The sequence below is a fragment of the Eleutherodactylus coqui genome, chromosome 5 (genome assembly GCF_035609145.1).
Source record: "Eleutherodactylus coqui strain aEleCoq1 chromosome 5, aEleCoq1.hap1, whole genome shotgun sequence".
NCBI lineage: Eukaryota > Metazoa > Chordata > Amphibia > Anura > Eleutherodactylidae > Eleutherodactylus > Eleutherodactylus coqui.
In genome coordinates this window covers 69,661,675-69,684,302 of record NC_089841.1, presented here as the reverse complement: position 1 = coordinate 69,684,302, position 22,628 = coordinate 69,661,675, and the positions used below count along the sequence as shown (strand labels likewise).

General features: G+C 43.4%; 2 protein-coding genes across 2 annotated transcripts in view; both read left to right on the top strand.

Annotated features, from left to right (window-relative positions):
- Positions 1-22,628, top strand: part of LOC136627524 (von Willebrand factor A domain-containing protein 5A-like) — a 329,030-nt gene that overhangs the window by 192,999 nt on the left and 113,403 nt on the right. The window lies entirely within an intron of this gene.
- Positions 1-22,628, top strand: part of LOC136627190 (von Willebrand factor A domain-containing protein 5A-like) — a 143,612-nt gene that overhangs the window by 50,555 nt on the left and 70,429 nt on the right. The window contains exons 3-6 of the mRNA XM_066602122.1: positions 7,677-7,879; positions 13,339-13,561; positions 14,419-14,588; positions 19,683-19,818. Coding sequence (XP_066458219.1) covers positions 7,677-7,879; positions 13,339-13,561; positions 14,419-14,588; positions 19,683-19,818 — 732 coding nt within the window. The remainder of the gene's footprint in view (positions 1-7,676; positions 7,880-13,338; positions 13,562-14,418; positions 14,589-19,682; positions 19,819-22,628) is intronic.

The following is a 22,628-nucleotide window of genomic DNA, read 5'->3' as shown; positions in this document are numbered from 1 at the left end:
ATGGAAAGTCTAAACAATGTATTAAACTAGAAATGGACTTTGTTGGAACTTTTCTAAAATTGCTGCCTTGGATTTCGCCCTCAGCCAGACCACACAATAATGTTAAATGTTCCCTCCTTGCCCCTGATCTCCTCATCAAATGGGATAAGATTACTGCAAAAAACATCTTATTCAGAAATAAAGGCCCTCTAACTCCATGAGGGATTAACGGGGTGGTCTGAGTCAGACGACACTAGAATCCACCAGATTTTGAACAGAAATAGGACCCCTTCCTTCACTGAACTTAAAAACCTGCACCCAGAAGTCTCACTCTCATGGTTCTCATACATGCAACTTTCACATTTTCTCAACACCAACATATCCAACTCTGCATTTATAGCTCCACTGATTCCATTTGCGACTCTATTCTCTAAAAATTTGCCTCTGATCAGATGCCTCTCACAAACTTATAGCTGCTTGATCGAGGGTCTATCCTCTCAGGACCCGGTCTTCAGGAATGCATGGGAAGATGGGCTTGCTACAACCATAACATCAGAAGAGTGAAGAAAAGCATTTATACTGTTTCAAAAGTTGCCCATGGCCTGTAAAGTCCAGGAAAAGAATTATAAGCTAATAACAAGGTGGTCTCCATGCACTGCTACATCATGTATATCCATCTATCTCACCAAGCTGCTGGAACTATGCTGCACATGTGGTGGGACTATCCTTCACTTGGACCATTCTAGAACATAGTGTTCTCCACCAGAACAAAAGTTACCAGACGATCTATTATAGCATCCCCTCAGATTGCCCTCCTCTCCATCCTTCCATGATTCACCCCATCAATAAACAGCATGTGCTGTTATGCCCAGATATTGGAAGACTCCACAAACACCCAGTACCCTTGAATGGATCCAAATAGGTTATCAGTAGAGATGAGCGAGTATACTCGGTAAAGGCAATTGCTCGAGCGAGCATTGCCTTTATCGAGTACCTGCCCGCTCGAGATGAAACGTACGGGTGCCGGTGCGGGGGAGCGGTGAGCAGCTCCCTGCCCGCTGCTGGCACCCGAACATTTCATCTCGAGCGGGCAGGTACTCGATAAAGGCAATGCTTGCTCGAGCAATTGCCTTTACCGAGTATACTCGCTCATTTATAGTTATCAGGACAGCGCCTCTGCCAATGGTATAAGATAGATTTTGTGAAACATAAATTTACGGGAAAAGGACTCACCTGGCGTCAATGGCGCAACCTGCCTGAAATGATTAGCTATTACGCCTCAGGTCCAAGTGAACAAGAAGGAGGAGCCAGTGATCAAAGACACACCGTGTTTTGGAGCCATCCAAAGGAGTGTGTTGCAAGTAGAATTCTGAGCTATCTAATATCTCGGGCAAGAACAAGAGAAGTAGTGGTTTAACCTCTTAGTGACGAAGCCTGTTTGCGCCTTAGTGACGGAGCCAAATTTTGGAAATCTGACATGCGTCGTTAAACGTAGCATAACTCCGTAAAGGCTTTACATATCCAAGGGATTCTGACATTGGTTTTTCGCAGCATGTTGTACTTCATTTTGGTTGTAAAAAAAGACCAATATAATTTGTGTATATTTATTAAAAGCGCCAAAATTGGGAAAATTTTGAAAAAATTGTCATTTTTTTTACATTTTCAACTGTAATATCTCAAATATGTCCAAACATACAGTACAAATTTTTGATAAGATATATATTTCCATCTGTTTACTTTGTTCTGAATGCACATTTGAAAAACTCGTGTTTTTTTTAACCATTTAGATGACGTACAAATTTAACATTACTTTTCAGCATTTTGAGGAACACTTTGTTTTCCTGCACCAAGCCAAGTTTGCAAAGGCTCATGAGTGTCAGAATAATAGATACCCCCCCCCAAATGACCCCATTTTAAAAACTACACCCCTTAATGTATCCACTGAGGGGTGTCATGAGTATTTTGGCCCCACCGTTTTTTTTCAGGAATTAATTAAATTTAGAGGAGAAAAAATAAAATTTCATATTTTTGCAAATATGTCATTTTAAAGACATATATTTTTTTCCTATAGTGCCCATGAAAATGAGGATTTACACCCCAAAATGGATACCCCCGTTTCTCCCATGTTCAGAAACATACCCATTGTGGCCCTAATCTTATGTCTGGATGCACAACGGGGCCAAAAATTAAAGGAGTAGTCAGTGTCTTTCAGAACTGAAATTTTGCTTGAAGGCGTTTTAGGCCCCATAGCACTTTTGTAGAGCTCTTGAGCGGCCAAAACCAAAGAGAACCCCCACAAATGACCCCATTTTAAAAACTAGACCCCTTAACGAATTTATCTAGGGGTGTACTACCTATTTTGACCCCACAGTTTTTGAATGAATTCTAGCAAAGCAAAAGGAAAAAATTGTGATTTTCGTTTTTTTGTCAATTCTGTCATTTAAAAACAGCTTTTTTTGTACAGCACACATATGAATGAAGACTTGCACCCCAAAATGGATACCCCTATTTCTCCCGTGTTCAGAGACATACCCATTGTGGCCCTAATCTTATGTCTGGATGCACAATGGGGCCCAAAATGAAAGGAGTAGTCGGTGGTTTTCAGAACATAAATTTTCCTTGAAGGCGTTTTAGGCCCCATAGCACATTTGTAGGCCTCTTGAGCGGCCAAAACCAAAGAGAAGCCCCACAAGTGACCCCATTTTGAAAACTAGACCCATTAACGAATTTATCTAGGGGTGTACTGTGTATTTTTACCCCACAGTTTTTGAATGAATTCAAGCAAAGCAAAGGGGAAAAAAATGTGATTTTCGTTTCTTTGGCAATTCAATCATTTTAAAAACTGCTTTTTTTGTACAGCACACACATGAATGAAGACTTGCACCCCAAAATAAATACCCCTGTTTCTCCCGTGTTTAGAGACATACCCATTGTGGCCCTAATCTTTTGTCTGGATGCACAACGGGGCCCAAAATGAAAGGAGTAATCGGTGGCTTTCAGAACTGAAATTTAGCATGAAAGTGATTTAGGCCCCATTGCCCACTTGTAGAGCCCTTGAACGGCCAAAACCAAAGAGAACCCAAACAAATGATCCCATTTTAAAAACTAGACCCCTTATCGAATTTATCTAGGGGTGTACTGTGTATTTTTACCCTACAATTTTTGAATAAATCTAAGCAAAGCAGTAGGAAAAAAATTACAATTTTCATTTTTTTGGCAGTTGTATCAATTTATAAACTTTTTTTTTTGTACAGCACACATAGGAATGAAGACTTTCACCCCAAAATAGATACCCCTGTTTGTATCGTGTTCAGAACCATACCCTTGTGGCCCTAATCTACTTAAAGGACACATGGCTAGGCCTATAATGGAAGGAGCATCTGTTGGATTTCAGGGTACAACGGAATAAATTCCAGGCCCCATCGCCCACTTATAGAGCCATTGAGCATCTAAAACGATAAAGAACCCCCTCAAATGACCCCATTTTAAAAACTAGACCCCTTAACGAATTCATCTAGGGGTGTACTGCGTATTTTGACCCCACAGTATTTGAATGAATCTAAGCAAAGCAGAAGGAAAAAATTACAATTTTCATTTTTTTGGCAATTTTGCCAATTTAAAAACAGTTTTTTTTGTACAGTGTACATATGAATGAAGACATTCACCCCAAAATGGATACCCCCGTTTGTCCCGTGTTCAGAAACATTCCCGTTGTGGCCCTAATCTAATTATAGGACACATGGCAAGGCCTATAATGGAGGGAACACCCGTTGGATTGCAGGGCACAACTGAATAAATTCCAGGCCCCATTGCCCACTTGTACGGAATAAAAATTGACACCTTAAAAAATCCTCCCCCCCACACACTCAGACACTCCGCACCCTTTTCGGCGTTCCCCAAATCTTAGATAAAAGTAATAATGTGAACTGTGTAGTATTTCCGAAGACAGAGGTAACTACGGAGGCTGGCTGGGATGGGCCCATGGGGCAATAAAACCGTATATCCCCCCCTCCTCTCATGCTTTTTGGGGGTATTTCGTGACCTCAGTAGCGGGTATAGGGTGTAAAAAGTGGCACTCTGTGAGTCTCCGTAAGCCTGCTGAGGTGCGGCGGTCTCGTACAGAAGATGCTCAACAAGCTGCTCCTGGAACTGTAGGAAGGCAAGCATTCCAGGGGCTTCTTGTAAATTACGTATTACAGGTAGCGATCTAAATAACGCCAGGCTCACACGGCCGTAGGTGGAATCCGCTTGCGGAGGCCCACAGCGGATTTCAGCTGTGAGCCGGCCGTGACCCTGCGTACGGCCATGTAATGTACTGCGCATAACTGCCTACTCACACAGGCGGTCATGCGCAGTACATTTTTTTTTGTTGTTTGTATTTCCCGCACCGTCACTTAGCGATGACGCGGGTACCCGCAGCCCGTATACAACGTAGTTGCGTATGGGCAGCGAGTATATCCGCGACCACGGAGCACAATGGGCTCTATGCTGCGGATATCCGCGGTAAAATAGAACATGATGCGTTCTCTTTTCTGCGAGTGGATTACACAATTCCGACCCACTAATGTGAGCAGAACTGTGTAATCCAATGCGATTGATCTGCATATTACCGCGGATCAGACGCATGCAGAATCCGTAATTCCTATCCGGTCATGTGAGACCGGCCAAAGCTAGATCGCTACCTTTTTTCACGTGACCGGGGACCGCTCAACGAGGCCACTCGTCACTGCTCCAGGCTCTCGGCGACCGTTGGTCGCTGGGAGCAAGGAGATTTTAAATTTCATGTGCTCCCTGACTCCTGCGCATGTGTCCGGTATTTTGCTGGCGGTCGCATGCGCAGAATACAGGAAAGTTCACGCATGAGGATCGCGTCGGGGTGCAAATACGGAGGCCTCCGTTAAAAAGATCGCATCGGTGAGGGGAGATGAAGCTTCACCTTTTTTTAACTTTTACGTGATCGCCATTATCCATTGAATAACGGCGAACACGTGACCAGGAACCGCTCACCACGGCCCCCCATGAAATCTCCAGGCTCTCGGCTAAATTTTGTAGCCAGGAGCAGGGAGATTTTAAATTACGCTGGCAATCCACAGCTTTTGCGCATGCGTCCGCCACTTTGGCGACGGGCGCGTGCACAGAAGCTGGGGTAAGGTCCGCGTATAAATCCGCGGGCCTTAGGTACGTCATTTCATCCTCCCTCACGGATATGATCCGTGGGGGGTGATGAGATGTAAGATTTTTTAACTTTTTAAAAACTTTTTTAAACTTTGTTTTTTTTTACTTTTTACACTTTTTTTTTACTTTACATGATCACTGTCATCCATTGGATGACAGTGATCATGTCCCTGGTGACATCCCTCTGCTCCGGGCTACACATGGCAGCCTGGAGCAGAGGAATTTTAAATTTCCCGGTGCTCGAGCCCCTCTGTGCACGCGCCCGATGTCAATCATCGGGCGCGCATGCGCAGAGGGGGACTTCGGGTCCCAGAACATCGGGACACCACTGAGGACCGGGGGTGAATATTTTCACCTCCCCTCGTGGATCTGATCCATGAGGGGAGGTGAAACGGACACTTTTTTAAAAACTTTTTTAAACTTTTTCGCGATCGCCGCTATCCAATGAATAGCATCGATCGCGGGCCCGGTAACACCTCCTGGCTCCCGGCTACCTTCAGGAGCCGGGAGCCAGGAGATTTTGAACTTGCCGGGGGCTCCCGGGCTTCTGCGCATGCGAGTGACGTCATCGTCTGGCGCGCATGCGCAGAAAACTGCCGGCGGGTCCGGGGGGATCAGATTCATCGGGGGCAGCGCGGAGAAGGCAGGTGAGCATTTTCAGCTGCCCTGATGGATCGGATCCATCAGGGCAGCTCAATCTTTACTTTTTTTCACACTTTTATTTACTTTTTTGCGATCGGCGCTACCCATTGGATAGTGCCGATCGCAATGCCGGGGGGACTGCCCGCATCCTGGGATGACAGCTCCATGCTGTCGGCTACCTGCGGGCACCGAGAGCATGGAGCTGTCACGTCCTCAGGCAAGTGGGCATTAATCCATAAAACTACGTCCTCTAGGATTAAAGACCACTTTCTGAGGACGTAGTTTCCCGATGGGGCAGTCGTTAAGAGGTTAAGAAAAGTTCTCCTGTGCTCAGGGTTCAAATTGACCAGTATTATGACATTGAAGTGACACTTACTTAAGAGAGGGGGTCCGGGTGGATACTCATAGACACCCCCCTTACAAAGTCTAAAGTGACATGGTGATATAAATAGATAGTGGAGGAGTCCAGACAAAAAAGGATATGAATAAAATCAAATTTATTGGTAAAACCAGCACATAGTTGCAGACACATAGAGATAAAAAGGTCAGACGCAACATGTTTCGGAGTCTATAATGACTCCTATCTAGGGTACCTCCCAATTCCATCCTCTGATATGTGTCTGCTATTTTTTGTTACATTTTATTTATTTATTTTATTCCTCTCCCTCAACCATGCTCTCCTCACTCTTTCTTTCTCTGGCTACTTTCTGATAAATTTTACTTCTAAGTTAACAATACTAAACCTACTTAGAGTTCAATATGGTTACTTTAAAATCTGGAAGTAAGTTACTAACTCCTTTTAGGATGTTAACGGGATGCTTAGTTATCTCTCTAATTTTAATAACCACCGAAAAAACGATCCATAGATCATGCAATGTGAAAGTTAAAATTGCTGATTTCATAAGTTCTAGGAAATTTTTCCCATCCTTTGGCAGTATCATGAAAAAATTAATAAGAAATGTATAAAATATGTTTTGAAATTACATAAGAAAATGTTAAGGTTACCGTTTTTACACATTTATATGGTCCTGCAAGACCGTTCTGCTATTGCTTATTTTATAATATTCGCAAAACATTTATAAAAACTGATTAAACATAAAATAACACATAACATGTTAACAGCAGCAATTAAAGTAGAACACCCTCCACTTTGAAAGTATATAAGAAAGTTGAAGAACTTTTATATTCTCCAATAATTAAGCTTTATTCACATAAAACCAAACACCCCTTTCACAGATTAAACATTATTATTGTAGTAAAAGTGAACATCTGTAAAAAAAAAAAAAAGTTTCCGTCTAAAAGAGTCCCAAGTAGCTATGCACAGACCTACCTCGGCTTTGAATAGAACAAAAATGTACAAATCCAACAACAATGCAGTAATTTAATACAATGCACAACGTGTATAATGAGGGTGACAAAAGTAAATGACACAGCATGAAGGCCAAGACAAACAAACAAACTTAACTCAGTTTGGACCTATCTTTCTAGTGGATTTGCGCGTGCACCGATGTATTTAAGCCCTAACAAAAAAAAAGCTAAACCATTGATGGGTCAGAATGAAACCATCTAATCTGAAGACCCCATACATTTCATTAGGGATACAAATGAGGTCTTCACAGGGTCAGCCAGGGCTCTTGGACTACAGAGTCATAGTAAGCCCTATGTCTGCCCCACCCATGATTTAACTAATTCGGGACACTTCTCACACACAAACAATTTTATGGGGAATGCAATATATACGTACATGTGAACTTGCCCTTTTTGTATATGTAACGTGTACTCGATCCCATCAAGAACATCACTGACCAGATGTAAACATGCGAGGTTGGTTCAGGTGGATGAAGCACAACTAATTTCTTCACTTTCTTTGGAACAATTAGTTCCTCTCAAGGGGATCTCTGTTGACGTCCAGGTGAAAGGCTTCGTGGCTGATGTTTCTGCGACGCTCAAATACAAGAATGAGGAGGAGAAGGCACTGGAGGCCATCTTTGTGTTCCCCATGGATGAAGACTCCGCTGTCTACACCTTTGAGGCCACAGTGGGGGGAAAGACCATCGCAGCCGATCTCCAGGAGAAGAAAAAGGTAAATTCTTGGTGTTTCTGAACTTATAACCTTGACAAACAAAGCTCATGTTTGAACAAGAGCCCTATGGTTCTGAGAAGCATGGTGTAGGCTTAAAGTAAACCATGAAAATTGCTTTGCAAATGAAATTAATTGTCAAGGACTCGTATGTTATCAGGGATCTAGGCTGCAAATAAATTGGTCAGTATTTAAGTTCAGACTGCTGCTACTGATGAAATTGTATCATGCACAAGGTAAACAATTGGGCAGAAAATCATGTACTGGTTGATCCTCACACTGTTATACCACGTAGAGAGAGAATATCTGCTTTCTGCTGAACCACATAAGGTAAGGCCTCATGTCCACAGGCGGATTGGTTTCCACATGCAGATTTCTGTAGCGGAAGACCTCTGGAAACCATTTGCAGGAGATCACGGATATAATGGTTTTTCCACATGGAGATACTCGAAAGCACTGCGCAACCCCACCTCCCAGCCTTTTCCCCACCTCCCTAATTCATTTTAACCTTCAAATCTGCAGTGCATTCGCAATTGTATTTGTGTATGTACTGCGGATTGTCTGCACCCATTGACTTTTATTGAGCCTGTCCACACGGAATCCGCACTGAAATGGAGCATGCTGCGATTTGTTTCCTGCACCAAACAGTCCGCAAATCAAATCTGCATGCTTAAGTTCAATGCTTCCCTATGGGCACTTTGAATTGCGGATCTTTGCACTCCGCAAATCAAATCCACCCGTGAACATTCGACCTAAGGGCGTCCACCCACTGGCGATTTTTTTCCCTGCGAAATTCGCAGCATTTTTTTCTCTGCAGTGGTCTATGGGACTTGTAATGTTAAAATCGCGATCGCGCAAAATCGCAATTTACCGCGAAATCGCGATTTTTTGGCGTGTTTTCCGCGATTTTTCCGCGCGTTTTTCGCGGCGTTTTCGCGGCTTTTCCGTTAATTTCCATTGACATTCATGGGTGCATTAGGAGAAAAATAAGGACACATATGCAACTGACAGTTCCTATGTTAAAAACGCAAACGCAACGCAAAAAAAACGCCAGTGGACAGGAACACATGTTATCTCTATGCCTGTGCAGGAAAAACGCAAAACGCAGGTAAAAAAACGCCAGTGGGTGGGTGCCCTTAGTCTGATTCTACACAAGGTAATATTGCTGCGGAATTTCCATGTCATTTACAGTAGCAGCAAAGTGAATGAGATTTTGAAAATCTAGTCTACATGTTGCAGAAAACTTCTGCACAAAACCCACACGGAAATATACATGTAGTGCGGAATTTAATTTTGCAGCATGTCGATTGTATCGTCATTTACTCTGCAAAATTCACTTCTTGTCAATGAAGGGCGGATTCTCCATAAATACTCAATAAACTCCGCAGCAAAATCCAACTCAAATGGTTTGGGTTTTGGGGCAGACTTTCTGATGCTGATTTGCTGCAGAATCTCCGCTGCGGACCTGCCATAAATATGAACAAGATGCTATATGTCATGCAGAGGGTTGGATAAAACAGGGGGTTAGTACTGTAATTGTGTGACAGGTGTAAATATGCCTTCCCTGTATGTTTGCAGTCTGTTCTAGTAGCCGTGTAACCTGTACTGTACTTCTGTATAATTGTAGTGTTACAGTTCTCTGTTTGGATATAAGGAATATACTGTATTAGGGTGACCAAATTTTCCCAGGGTCAAAGCGGGCTAGATGGGTGTGGTCAGGGGGCGGGGCTTATCACTCCATATGATTTTACATTTGCAGTTATAAAAAGTACAGGACCGCTTCAAAAAAGACGGAGCAAATTCTGCAGCATTTCTGCATCCAAAAAACAGTCAAAATTCATACCGTCGGTGCAGATTTTGACTGGAAATCAGCCGCGTACCCACAACTGACTTCATACTATGCAGCGCTCCCCTTCACCTTCTCTGAAGGCTTCCCGCTGTCAGCACTCACCGACTTTCGGTTCCCAGCCTCACCTGACTAGCAGCGCCACACCTGACCAGGGCGCTGGGAACTGGAAATCGAGAAGCGCTGACAGTGGGAAGCCTACAGAGGAAGTAAGGGGAGTACCACATAGTATGAAATAAGCTGTGGATATTGACCCCCACAGTAGGCCCTCTATGACGAATATACTTACCTCCTCCTCATCAACTTGCAGAACCAAGGAGGAAAGGTCAGGGAATATGGGATGAAAGATCCCATATGCACACACTGCTATCAGTGTGTACATCCAGCCTCAGTGCCACTGAGTGATTACCAGTCGGGGAGCTGGGGCACCCCGGCTGGTGATCACTTTAATGTTGACCTTTGCATCCAGAAAGTGGAAAAAAATGGCTGTTCCGCTTGGGACCCTGGGGAAGGCAGGGACACAGAGTCCCAAAGCGGGACTGTCCCACCTAAATTAGGACATCTGATTACCTTATATTAGTACATGATACATATGACTGTGTGTACTGAGCATGCTCACACAGCCCAACATGGAAGAATGATCCAGAACTCAGGGGAAGGAAGGGCTTGATGTTCACAGGAAGGAGCAGCTGTGAGGAGCTGCTCTGGAGATGACAGTTGGTGTGGACGCCATGAGTGTTACCATGGTAGCCTGCTCCAGGCTGCAGTAAGGAATAGGCCCAAGTAGGTAGTAAGAATTTCCTCCAAGAAGCGCTGTGAATGTGCAAGATAGTGAGTGATTGTCTGCCCTCGGGCCTAGTGAGAGGTCTGGAAATACAGTTCAGCAGAGTGAGGTGCAGTACAGGTGCTGCACTGTATATTACAACCATATAACCAATAAAGGGGTTGTCTGGTTACTATTAATGTTTTAAAATTAGGGTCCAATGGATTAAAACATTAAAATAAATGGTACTTGCCTGTCCCCAGCCCTGGCAAAACAGCACTGTAGCCCTGTGATTCTCCTGGTCTCTATTAACAGCAGACGTCGGGTGATCCGTATCTGCCGATCAGAGGCCGCAGCATCACTGCCTGTTCTTCTGATCTACAGCGCTCACACCCTGGGTGTCATGGTGCCAGGAGTTACGAACATACAGGCTCCATATCTTATCCTGTGGCACATTTGCCCACAGATATTGCAACTGAGCCTCTTGTTCCTGCACAGTCATAGGCTGCCAAAGCTGGTGTTCCAGCGAGTCCCATTAATACTCAATGAGCAATTAAATGTGCTGACCAGGCAGGCCAAGAAAGCATAGCAACCTGGCAGAGGAATTTTTATGGAACCCTTGCTTTACGTAAGAGTATTATCCTGCTGAAAAATGCCAGTTGGAAGCCCTACCGTGAAAGGCAACACATGTAGCAGCAGGATTTCCAGCACATTTCATTGAGCTGTTATTGTCACTGGACTGCAATGGCTCCCCAGATCATCACCCCAGCAGTCAGGGCAGTGTGTCACTCCACAGCTAAGCAGGATTGATGTTCTTACCACGAGGTCTCCATGTTTGAACATTTCTGTCGTTGGATACCCAAAAGAACCTGGAATCATTACTAAAGACGATATGGTTGCAGTCCACAGTAGTCTGAGTTACGCATTCATGACACCACTGCAAAGGAAGGCGATGGTGTTGGAGTGCAGATGGCAGGACACGTAATGGACACGATGACATCAAATGTCCTTCTGCTAAGTGGCTGGAAATGGTCTGGGTAGAGACAGGGTTCTGAAATCATTATTTGGTAATCTATAAGTACTACTAAACGTAGTCCAGATTTACATATAAATATATGTTTTTAAGATTAAATAAAGTAAAACAAATAAAAAGTTCTAAGACAAAGTCCTTATTTAGTCAGCTGTCTGGCTACCCACTTCTGTGTGAAGGTCATTTGCAGCTTTTGCTCATTCTTCAGGCCTTGTAATCTTCTGAACAAAATATGTGCTTCATGTAAGAAGATTAAGGCAATACAAACAAGAGAGACAAGATGGTGTTCAACTGATAATATAGTTTCTCTCACATAACGATGATGTCACCTGTCTGTGGATGGCGGACAACAAAACAGTTGGAGCAGCTCTTTCTTGCTAGGTGATCGGACAATCCTTTCCATTGGTGGTCTTTCGAGGGCATCCTGAGCCCTTTTGCCTTATGTGCATGCTTGCGCACATCCACTATTCCCAACACCTCCTAAGAGTCTGGACAGAACAGCCCGGGTTGTGAGCAATTTGTTGATACAACTATCCAACTACTTATATTCCAATACTGCACTCCCTCTCTCAAACTGTTAACTGAGGAAACTCCTCTCTGTGTCGTAGAGGCGTCTAGAGGTCAACAAGCTCTGCAGAAGCAGAAAAAGAGGTTCACTACACACAAGGAGCCTCCGAGAGCCTTTCTATAGGCCAGAGGTGGAACTATTTTAAGGCCTCAGGTGATAAGACCATTCACCTAATCACGCCACATATCTAATCATTTGCATATCTGCCTGAGATGTAACTGCATACCTAGTTTTGCAGCAAAATGACAACTCCTCCTAGGTGCTTGATTTTCTTTGACAAGGAGTGTATGTGTACTCTACTGTGCATAAATAGTTGAGTCGCTTTGAAAATATATTGTGTTACTTGAACTGATTTGGAGTTAAAGGGGTTGTCCCGCGATAGCAAGTGGGGTTCAGCACTTCTGTATGGCCATATTAATGCACTTTGTAATAAACATCGTGCATTAAATATGAGCCATACAGAAGTTATTCACTTACCTGCTCCGTTGCTGGCGTCCCCGTCGCCATGGTGCCGTCTACCTTCAGCGTCTAATCGCCCAATTAGACGCGCTTGCGCAGAAGGGTCTTCTCCCTTCGGCTCTGTTCGGCAGCAGCGGCGTTCTGGCTCCGCCCCTTGTACGCGTCATCGCATAGCTCCACCCCCGTCACATGTGCCGATTCCACCCTATCAGGAGGCTGGAATCAGCACATGTGACGGGGGCGGAGCTACGCGATGACGCGTATAAGGGGGCGGAGCCAGAACGCTGCTGCTGCCGAAGGGAGAAGACCCTTCTGCGCTAGCGCGTCTAATCGGGCGATTAGACGCTGAAGGTAGACGGCACCATGGCGACGGGGACGCCAGCAACGGAGCAGGTAAGTGAATAACTTCTGTATGGCTCATATTTAATGCACGATGTATATTACAAAGTGCATTAATATGGCCATACAGAAGTGCTGAACCCCACTTGCTATCGCGGGACAACCCCTTTAAGCTCTGTATTTTAACTTAGAGCCAAAGTTACAATTCTGCTGTTTGCTATTGGAAACAAGACACACCCCAAATGGCTCATCTGAGCTTCCATAATGTGGAACATTTCCTACATTACGTAACTGGTATAAAGAAACCACTTCCCATAGTGCAAATCTCCAAACAATATCTGTGCAGACACTGAACCAGCAGGGATTGCCACTGTTAATTCAGCAATCATTATTTAATATATCCTGGATAACAGATCCTGATGTGTTATCTCATAGCCCTCCTTTTCTCTTTCTATAGGCACACAAGACCTACGATGAGGCCATCAAACAGGGCCAGCAGGCTTTTCTGCTGAAAGAAGATGAGAACTCAGCTGATGTTTTCAGCTGCAACGTTGGGAACCTACCGCCTGGTCAGGAGGCTGCAGTGACCTTAAAATATGTGCGGGAGCTTCCAGTCGAGGCAGATGAAGCTGTTCGTTTTGTGCTTCCTGCTGTACTGAACCCTAGGTACACTCCAAAAGGTAACACTGTCAAATATCAACTAGGGTTCGAAAAAAGGTTCATGCTTTTTGTTATCCTAGGCATACATGCCAATACCATTCAAATGTATCCTGTGAACCATATGACTGTCCTAAAAGGATTAGTGAAGATGTGTCAAGGATGATGAAAAATGAGGATTATCAATGCTGACAAAACTCAGTGGTGAATGATCACAAGAATAATGAAGGATGAGGGCTGGATGATGATGATGATGACAATGGAAACCAATGATGAGAGGAAGGATGATTGATTTCAGCAATGATGGATGAGTAGGATGATGGTAGTAAATGATGGTGTAAGTATGATCATAGATGATTATAAACTATGTTGATGGTTAAAAAGGGCGATGGATGATAGAAAATGACAATTAGGAGAGCAGATGATGATACATAAGAAGGGTAATTAATTATGGTAATGGTGGCTAAATTAGACATAATACAGTAGATGATGGTCTAAGATATGTGATGGTCCTTGGTGAAACGTATAATAGAAAAGCAGGGTGAAGGCTGGGGAGGCTAGATAATAGTGATGGATGATGATAGATGAGGGGGATAATTGATTTAATCAATCGTGGACAATAGTGATGGAGTAGGTGATGTGCATAGGTGGCTAGGATGGATGATAATATGTGGTCTACTGGATGAACGGGGTAATAAAAATGACAATGAACATGGAAAATGAGGCTAGAAGGTAACAATGGTTGATTGCATACAGATGTCATAGTGAATGATGGGTGATGATGGTGGATGATGATACATAGCAATAATCACATTATCTTCTGGTCTATCAGACCAATTTACTTTTCCTGGTTTTCTCCTTTTTCATCATTCCCATACAGAACATGATGTGAGTGTGACTGCCACCCGTCCACTGGTGCCTATTGAAGAGATCCCATACACCCTGAGTCTGAGCGCTCATTTCCAGTCTGCTTACGGCATTGCCAAGATAGTATCCAACTGTGATATCAGCCCTGTGGAGTACACTAATGAGGACAAGACCACGGCCAAGGTGTGGACTGGATAAATCTTTAGCAAATGTGTGGCATGATACAAAAAGTAATGCTGTTTTACATTTTTATTGTTTGTGCTACTATAACCTTAAACTAGGGATGGGGAAAGGACAACAAGAGAGATGAGGGGGGAGACAGTGGAGATAGAGTTCTGGGATCAAGAAAGGAAAATGGGGGTCGAGTGGAGGGAGGTGTTAGTACAGATAGAACTAATAAAACAGCTAATAGAATCATAAGTAGCATAATAAATACAAAACCACAACCATATAAACTGTATGGCAATGAATGCAAGAAATCTAATCCGTAAAGTTGGTGAGCTTGAAGCGAGAATGTCTGAAGTAAACTACGATATAGTAGGCATATCGGAAACATGGCTTGATGAAGAATGCGACTGGGCAGTGAATTTACAGGGTTGCAACCTCTGGGGACCATGGAAGGGTCCATGGAAAATGGAAAAGGGGAGGTGTATGTCTTTATGTTAAATACTACTTAATCCTGAGACAACAAGAAGATATAAGTGTACAAGATGAACACATAGAATCTTTATGCATAGAAGTGCAGGGAGGGAAGACTTATAAAATCCTTTTGGAAGTTTTTTACAGGCCACATAATATAACAGAAGAAGCTGAATACTTATTACTAAGAGAAATAGAAGAGGTGTCAAACTGAAATGAAGTAATTACTATAGTTTAATAATTACCTAGATATAATTTGGGAAAATGAAACCTGCAGATCTCACAATGGTGATAAGTTCTTGAGAATAATTAAAGATAACTACCTTGCCCAACTTAGGGTGCATTCACACGAACGTATATCGGCTCGGTTTTCACGCCGAGCCGATATACGTCCTCCTCATCTGCAGCAGGGGGGAGCCTGGAAGAGCCAGAAGCAGGAACTGAGGCTCCCGCCCCCTCTCTGCCTCCTCTCCGCCCCTCTGCACTATTTTCAATGAGAGGAGGCGGGACGGGGGCGGGGCTAAGGTCCGTGAATTAGCCCCGCCCCTGCCCCGCCTCTCCCCATTGCAAATAGTGCAGAGAGGTGGAGAGGAGGCAGAGAGGGGGCGGGAGCTCAGTTCTTGCTCCTGGCTCTTCCAGCCTCCCCCCCCCCCCGTGCACATGAGGACGACTTATATCGGCTCGACGTGAAAACCGAGCCGATATACATTCGTGTGAATGCACCCTTATATGGGAGCCAGCTAGAGGAAGGGCCCTTCTGGACTTATTACCCAAAAGAACGAACAGAATCATGGGGGTGCAGGTTGAGGTACACTTGGGAAATAGTGACCACAATATCATTAACTTCCAGTTGTCATGCAATAGGAAACCTTATCAGCAAGCGACAAAAGAACTGGACTATAGTAAAGCAAAATTTGATCAGCTTAGAATTACTCTCGGCAACATTAAATCGGACAATGTCCTCAAAAATAACAGTACACATGACAAATTGAAGAAGTTAAAAACATCTTAAATACCTCAAGTGAGCAGGTTATACCCTTCAAAAATAAAGAAAACTACGAATAAAAGGAAACCAATGTGGCTCAGAAACACTGTAAGGGTGCCTTTCCACTAGCGTTTTTTTAACGTTGCGTTTTTTTCACGCGATTGTCAATGGGACTTTCTAATGTTAAAAACGCATTGCATAAAAATTGCAAGTTGGTGCTTTGCGATTTTTGTGCAATGCGTTTTTAACTTAGAAAGTCCCATTGACAATCGCGTGAAAAATATCGCTGCGTTAAAAAAATGCTAGTAGAAAGGCACCCTAAGCGTGCCTAACCACTACAGTTCTTTTTCACTGCGAAATTTGCAGCGTTTTTTTTTTCCAGGGATCTATGGGACTTCTTAATGTTAAAATTGCGATCGCGCAAAATCGCAATTTACCATGAAATCGCATGAAAAAGAAAGCATTTAAATTACTAAAACAAGAAGGCAGTAGAGAAGCGCTAAAAACAAATGGGGAAAAAAACAACATATGTAAGGAAAAGATCACAGCTGCCAAGGAGGAGGCAGTGAGACTGATTTCCAAAGAGATCAAAAATAACCCTAAATAATTTCAATTATATAAATGGTAAAAGGATTTGTACTGAGAGCACTGGCCCTTTAACAAATAATGCAGGAGAAACCAATGAGGATGATGGGGGGGAAGGTGAATCTATTAAGTAGTTTATTCTCAAGTATATTCATGTGAGAAATGTAAAAAGGAACCCCACTAAATATCACCTGCTTAATGCAGGAGGAAGTACACAGCCGGCTAAAAAAGATTAAAATCGACAAATCGCCGTGCCTAGATAGAATCCACCCAAGGGCTCTAAGAGAGTTAAATGACGTGACAGACAAACCGCTATTTCTTATATTTAAAGGGGTTGTCTCACGCCGAAATGTGTTTTTTTTTTTTCAATAGGCCCCCCGTTCGGCGCGAGACAAACACAAGGGATGGGTTAAAAAAAACAAACGTTTAGTACTTACCCGAATCCCCGCTCTGCGGCGACTTCTTACTTACCTTACCAAGATGGCCACCGGGATCTTCACCCACGATGCACCGCGGGTCTTCTGTGCGGTCCATTGCCGATTCCAGCCTCCTGATTGGCTGGAATCGGCATACGTGACGGGGCGGAGCTACGAGGACCAGCTCTCCGGCACGAGCGGCCCCATTCACTACGGAGAAGACCGCACAGCGCAAGCGCGTCTAAAAAAGCAAGAAGACATCAGAATTAGACGGATCCATGGCGACGGGGACGCTAGCAACGGAGCAGGTAAGTGAATAACTTCTGTATGGCTCATAATTAATGCACGATGTATATTACAAAGTGTATTAATATGGCCATACAGAAGTGTATGACCCCACTTGATTTCATGAGACAACCCCTTTAAGATCAGGGTTGTACCACTGGATTGGCGCATTGCCAATGTGGTTCCAATATACAAAAAGGGGTCAAGAAGAGAGCCTGGTAACTACAGGCCAGTAAGTCTCACTTCAATAATTGGAAAAATATTTGAGGGATTTCTGAGAGACGCCACCCTAGAATACCTCAAGGAAAATAATGGTATACCTCCTCATCAGCATGGGTTCATGAGGGATTGATCATGTGAAACCAACTTGTTGAAGTAAGTTCTAGGCTGGGCCTTGGAGAGTCTATTGATCTGGTACATCTAGATTTTTGTAAAGTATTTGACACCATGCTGCATAAAAGGTTAATATGTAAAATGAGACAGCTCGGTCTGGGCGGAAACGTGCAGCTGGGTAAACAACTGGCTTGGATATAGAAAACAGAGGGTGGTAATAAATGGTTCGTACTTTGATTGGGCCACCATTGCTAGTGGGGTGCTAGAGTGTTCAGTACTAGGCCCATTCTGTCCAATATATTTATCAATGACCTGATAGAGGGACTGCACAGTAAAATATCAATATTTGCAGACGATACAAAATAATACAAGATAATTAATACAACGGAGGACAATATACGGCTGCAAATGGACCTAGATACTCTGGGGGCTTGGGTATAAAAATGGCAAATGAAGTTCAACGTCGATAAATGTAAGGTTATGCACATGGGCAGGAGAAAGGGATGTCACCAATATACACTAAATGGGGTGCTGCTAGGGAAAAATGATATGGAAAAAGACCTGGGGGTACAAGTTGACTGTAGACTTAATTGGAGCAACCAATGCCAGTCAGCTGCTGTAAAGGCAAATAAAGTTTTGGGGTGCATTAAGAGGTATAGGGGCGAGGGATGAGAATACTGTTCTTCCACTATATAAGGCACTTGTCAGGCCCCACATTGAATACTGTGTACAGTTCTGGACACCAGTACTCAGAAAAGACATTGCAGTGCTTGAGGGGGTTCAAAGAAGGGCAACTAAATTAATCAATGGAATGGGGTGACTGGAATACCCAGAGAGGCAATTGCGATTATTCACCCTAAAAAAAAAAAGATAGTTGAGGGGTGACCAAATAACCATGTATAAATACACTAGGGGACAATACAAGGATCTCTCCCATGATCTGTTTATTCCCAGGACTGCAACGGTAACAAGAGGGCATCCTCTACGTTTAGAGGAAAGCAGGTTTCATCACCAACACAGAAGGGGGTTCTTTACTATAAGAGTAGTCAGACTGTGGAATTCTCTGCCTGAGGGCGTGGTAATGGCAAAATCGATGAGTACATGGATTTATACAGCTCTCACTAAACTTAGTCTTCAGATCATTCCTAAGCTCCCTGTAGTGGTGGCTGAAGGCTGATATAAGTTTATCATGCAACTCAGCATCCTACTGATGGAGGTAGGAACACCGAATTCTGTCATGTAATGATATGACTGTGAAGGAAAACAGAATTATAGATCTATTTACTCTAGTTACTGCCAAAAGAATAGAAACACTTTATGAATGAGATTCCAAAATTAAAATCTCAACATCTTCCGACTTATTAAACTGATATACATTTGTAATTTTTTTCTCTGCTCATAAAAGTGCAGAGGAGTCTTACAAGTAAGCAAGTACTAACTATTAAGCTGCAGTGTGTCCAGGCAGGTACTGAACTCATTCTTTATGTAACCAGGATAGTGATTACTCTGGGAAAAACTGACCCAGCATGGACCATGGCTGCAGTTATATGGACACTATGGCAGGCTCCTAGTTAAACTTGAGTGGGTTCAAAGGTGGAGCGGACTACAATATCCACAGCAGTTATCAAAATTACAGTGATATAGATTAGAAAAGAGACGGCCAAGGGGCGACCTAATAACTATGTATAAGTATACTGTATCTGGGATCAATACAAAGATCTCTCCCGTCACCATTTATACTCAGGACTGTAGCTATAAGGCTTCATTTAGAATGCATCTTGCAGCCCGTCTATGGCGTTCATCCCAGGGTTCTGCCTGAAATGCTAAAATCGCATTAAGATGGAACCACAGGTTTACATAACTAAAGAGAGTTTTTGTGTGTGTTTTAGCAGGTTTCTGTTAGTTTCCAGCATTCGGTAGCTACTGTAGTTGGCTTTATCATAGGAACATTATAACATGTAATATTATAAGAGAACTACATATCTCTATTAGTGCATGTGATTTATTTTATGGTGTGTCTTCAAATATTTCCAGGTATCACTGGCTGAGGGACACAAGTTTCAGCGTGACGTTGAGCTCCTTGCTTATTACTCAGGGATAAACAAACCAAGTGTGACTGTGGAGGCCGGGCAGGTATCTTCTGATGCTGCCAAGGAGCCAGAACCATCAGGTGACTCATATGCATTGTACCATGACCCTATTCTGCCCTAAATGCTATTCTCTACGAGGGTGAAATTCTGTTCCAGACGTTGGTCGAGATCCCCGAAAATGAGATTCGGATGGAACCCTGGGAAAAAACCATATACTTGCATTTGTCACACGAAGACTAATAAGATCCACTTTTGACAAAGTTCCCATTATATTAAAATATGTTGTATTTGAAGGATAGAACAGCATAGCTGATTACATTATTCAATCCTCCAAATATAATGCAAACAAATGGAAACATTGTGAAATGGAGACCTTATTGGTTGTCTTCGTTGGACAAATGAAATTCTTTGGTTCTTTCCAGGGATTCTATCTGAATCCTGTTTTCAGGAATTTAGAAGAAAGCCAGAGACAAAACCTCGGGACATGACCTGAACCCAGGATTAGAAACACAAGTTATTATTCGTGTAGATATGATACCTTTTACTGGATAACAAAATAAAAGGAATGATGTTACTATCATCAGCTGGTTTGGCAAACTTTCCAGCAAGGTAAACAATTGTTGCTCCTCAGTCCAAGTGCTGAAACTAGCAGATTGTCATTTATCGTATCTAAAATTCCTAAAACGATTACCTCGGCCAATCAAATCTCCCTTCAGAGCATCCAATGCATTATGTAGGAGTACTAAGTTGCTGAAACAAGTTTTTAATTCTATTTTCAGGATGAAGGGTGTACTGTACAGACAGATCTTCTACAGCTAGATTGGGATGTGTTATTAGTGCTAAACCCAGTCATCACTTAGGGAATTGTATTGATCTTGAATTCCTTTATGGACAAAAGCTATGTTCTTTGGTGAACCACAAATCCAAGTCATACCTTTAACATCAACCATTGCACCCTCACTATTTGGCTGTGGCACTAGCTCAGTGCTAGCAAACCCGTAACTAGCTTTTGGTGGAAAGGGACATTGCCTTATATAGTCTCTGCCACCAGGTCCAGCTAAGTAACACTACAAACCTATGCCTATGTATTCATATGCTGTTGTGAAGCAATCAACATGAAACGCCTCACCAATAAGGGCATCTGAGGCTCGACCTCCTCAGCACCATATTGGTTGGGCATAGCCATTGCACCAGAGAACCTCAAAGGCATTACAAATGATCAGTAATCAAGCACAGGATGTCAGCACAGAACAGTATTGTCTTACTCTTTTGACCTGCAGAGAATTGCCATGCGACCAGAGGTCCTGCAGCAGTACAGATCCTGGCAAATATACAATCATGAAACAAGATAGTTTAATAATAATAATCTTTATTTGTATAGCGCCAACTTATTCCGCAGCGTTTTCAGGCATGGGATAAATGCAAAACAATACAACAATTACAATATGAGGTACATTTGGTTTGAAACAAATGGGTCGGCGGTGGTACATGAGGTGCAAGGAGGTGAGGGGGGTGGGTAGGAGCGAGGCATGGGGAACACAGGCAGTAGGGAATTTCATGTGGAAATCAGTTATTAGAAGGCAAACGGGAAAGAGGCGGTAAGGAGGTGCTAGGGTAGAGGTCGTATGCGATAGGCAGGGTGGAAGGTGTGTGGAGCCATAGGGAGGGGCGGGGGACTAGGTCAGGGGATTCAGTATGCTTCCCTGAAGAGGTGCGTTTTTAAGGCACGTCTGAAATTTCATCGGAAATTATCCGGATGCCTTGGGGTAGAGTGTTCAAGAGGATGGGTGCTGCTCTGGTGAAGTTCGTATTACAGGGGTGTTTAGTCTGAGTGTGTTAGCTGATCGGAGTGAGCGGGGTGGGTGGTGTACTGACAGGAGGGAGGCGATGTATGGTGGCGCGGCGCCATGTAGAGCTTTGTGAGTGAGGTAGAGGAATTTAAATTTAGTTCTGCAGTGGATGAGCAGCCAATGCAGTAACTGGCATAGTGCAGAGGCGTCTGAGTAACGGCTGGATAGAAAAATGAGCCTAACTGCCGCATTTAGTATAGATTGGAGTTGAGCAAGTCTAGTGCAGGGGAGGCCGATGAGTAGCGAGTTGCAGTGGTCAAGCCTGGAGCGGATGAGGGCGACCACGAGTGTCTTTAGCGTGTCTTTGGTGAGGAACGGCCGTATTTTAGCAATATTTCTGAGGTGCATGTGGCATGTTTGGGCCAGAGATTGGATATGGGGGATAAAGGAGAGGTCAGAGTCCAGTGTGACCCCAAGGCAGCGGGCATGCCGTTGGGAGGTTGTTTTATTCAAATGGTGGCTTTTATACCAATTACAACTTTTATAATGAAGAAAGCCTGGAAACAATCAGTATGCCAACAAATATCCCTACAACAACCTATCACAGATGTCCTCAACTTTACAGACTGAACTTTTTTTCACAGAAGGCATGAGATGTTCAAGGAGCTGTATTGAAATGTTTTCCCTTATTAATGTGGTTTCTGAAAGAGACTGTCGTTTTTCAAAACTAACTTTCATATACTTTAATGGAGAGTGACTACAAAGAGGATCTCACTCGGGAGGACCGGTCCTGCCTTGTATTACATGGACAACTCAATGATGTGAACATATACTGTATAATGCTTAGTTCCCATAAGGTGGCGCTGTAGCAAAAGTGAACACCAACTGCCAGGTTTCCACTTAGATTTCAGTTAATTGTTGGAGGTCACAGGAGCAGGAGACTTTGTGATTAGCTTGTTGTCATAGGTTCCTTCAAACTTGTAAAGATTGCCCAAAGCAGGCTACTTTAATTTTAATGGTTTTATTGACAGGACATGCCAAAACACATGACATTCCTCCTATATTTCCGCATTTGAATATGTCCATACATGAAGACTGTG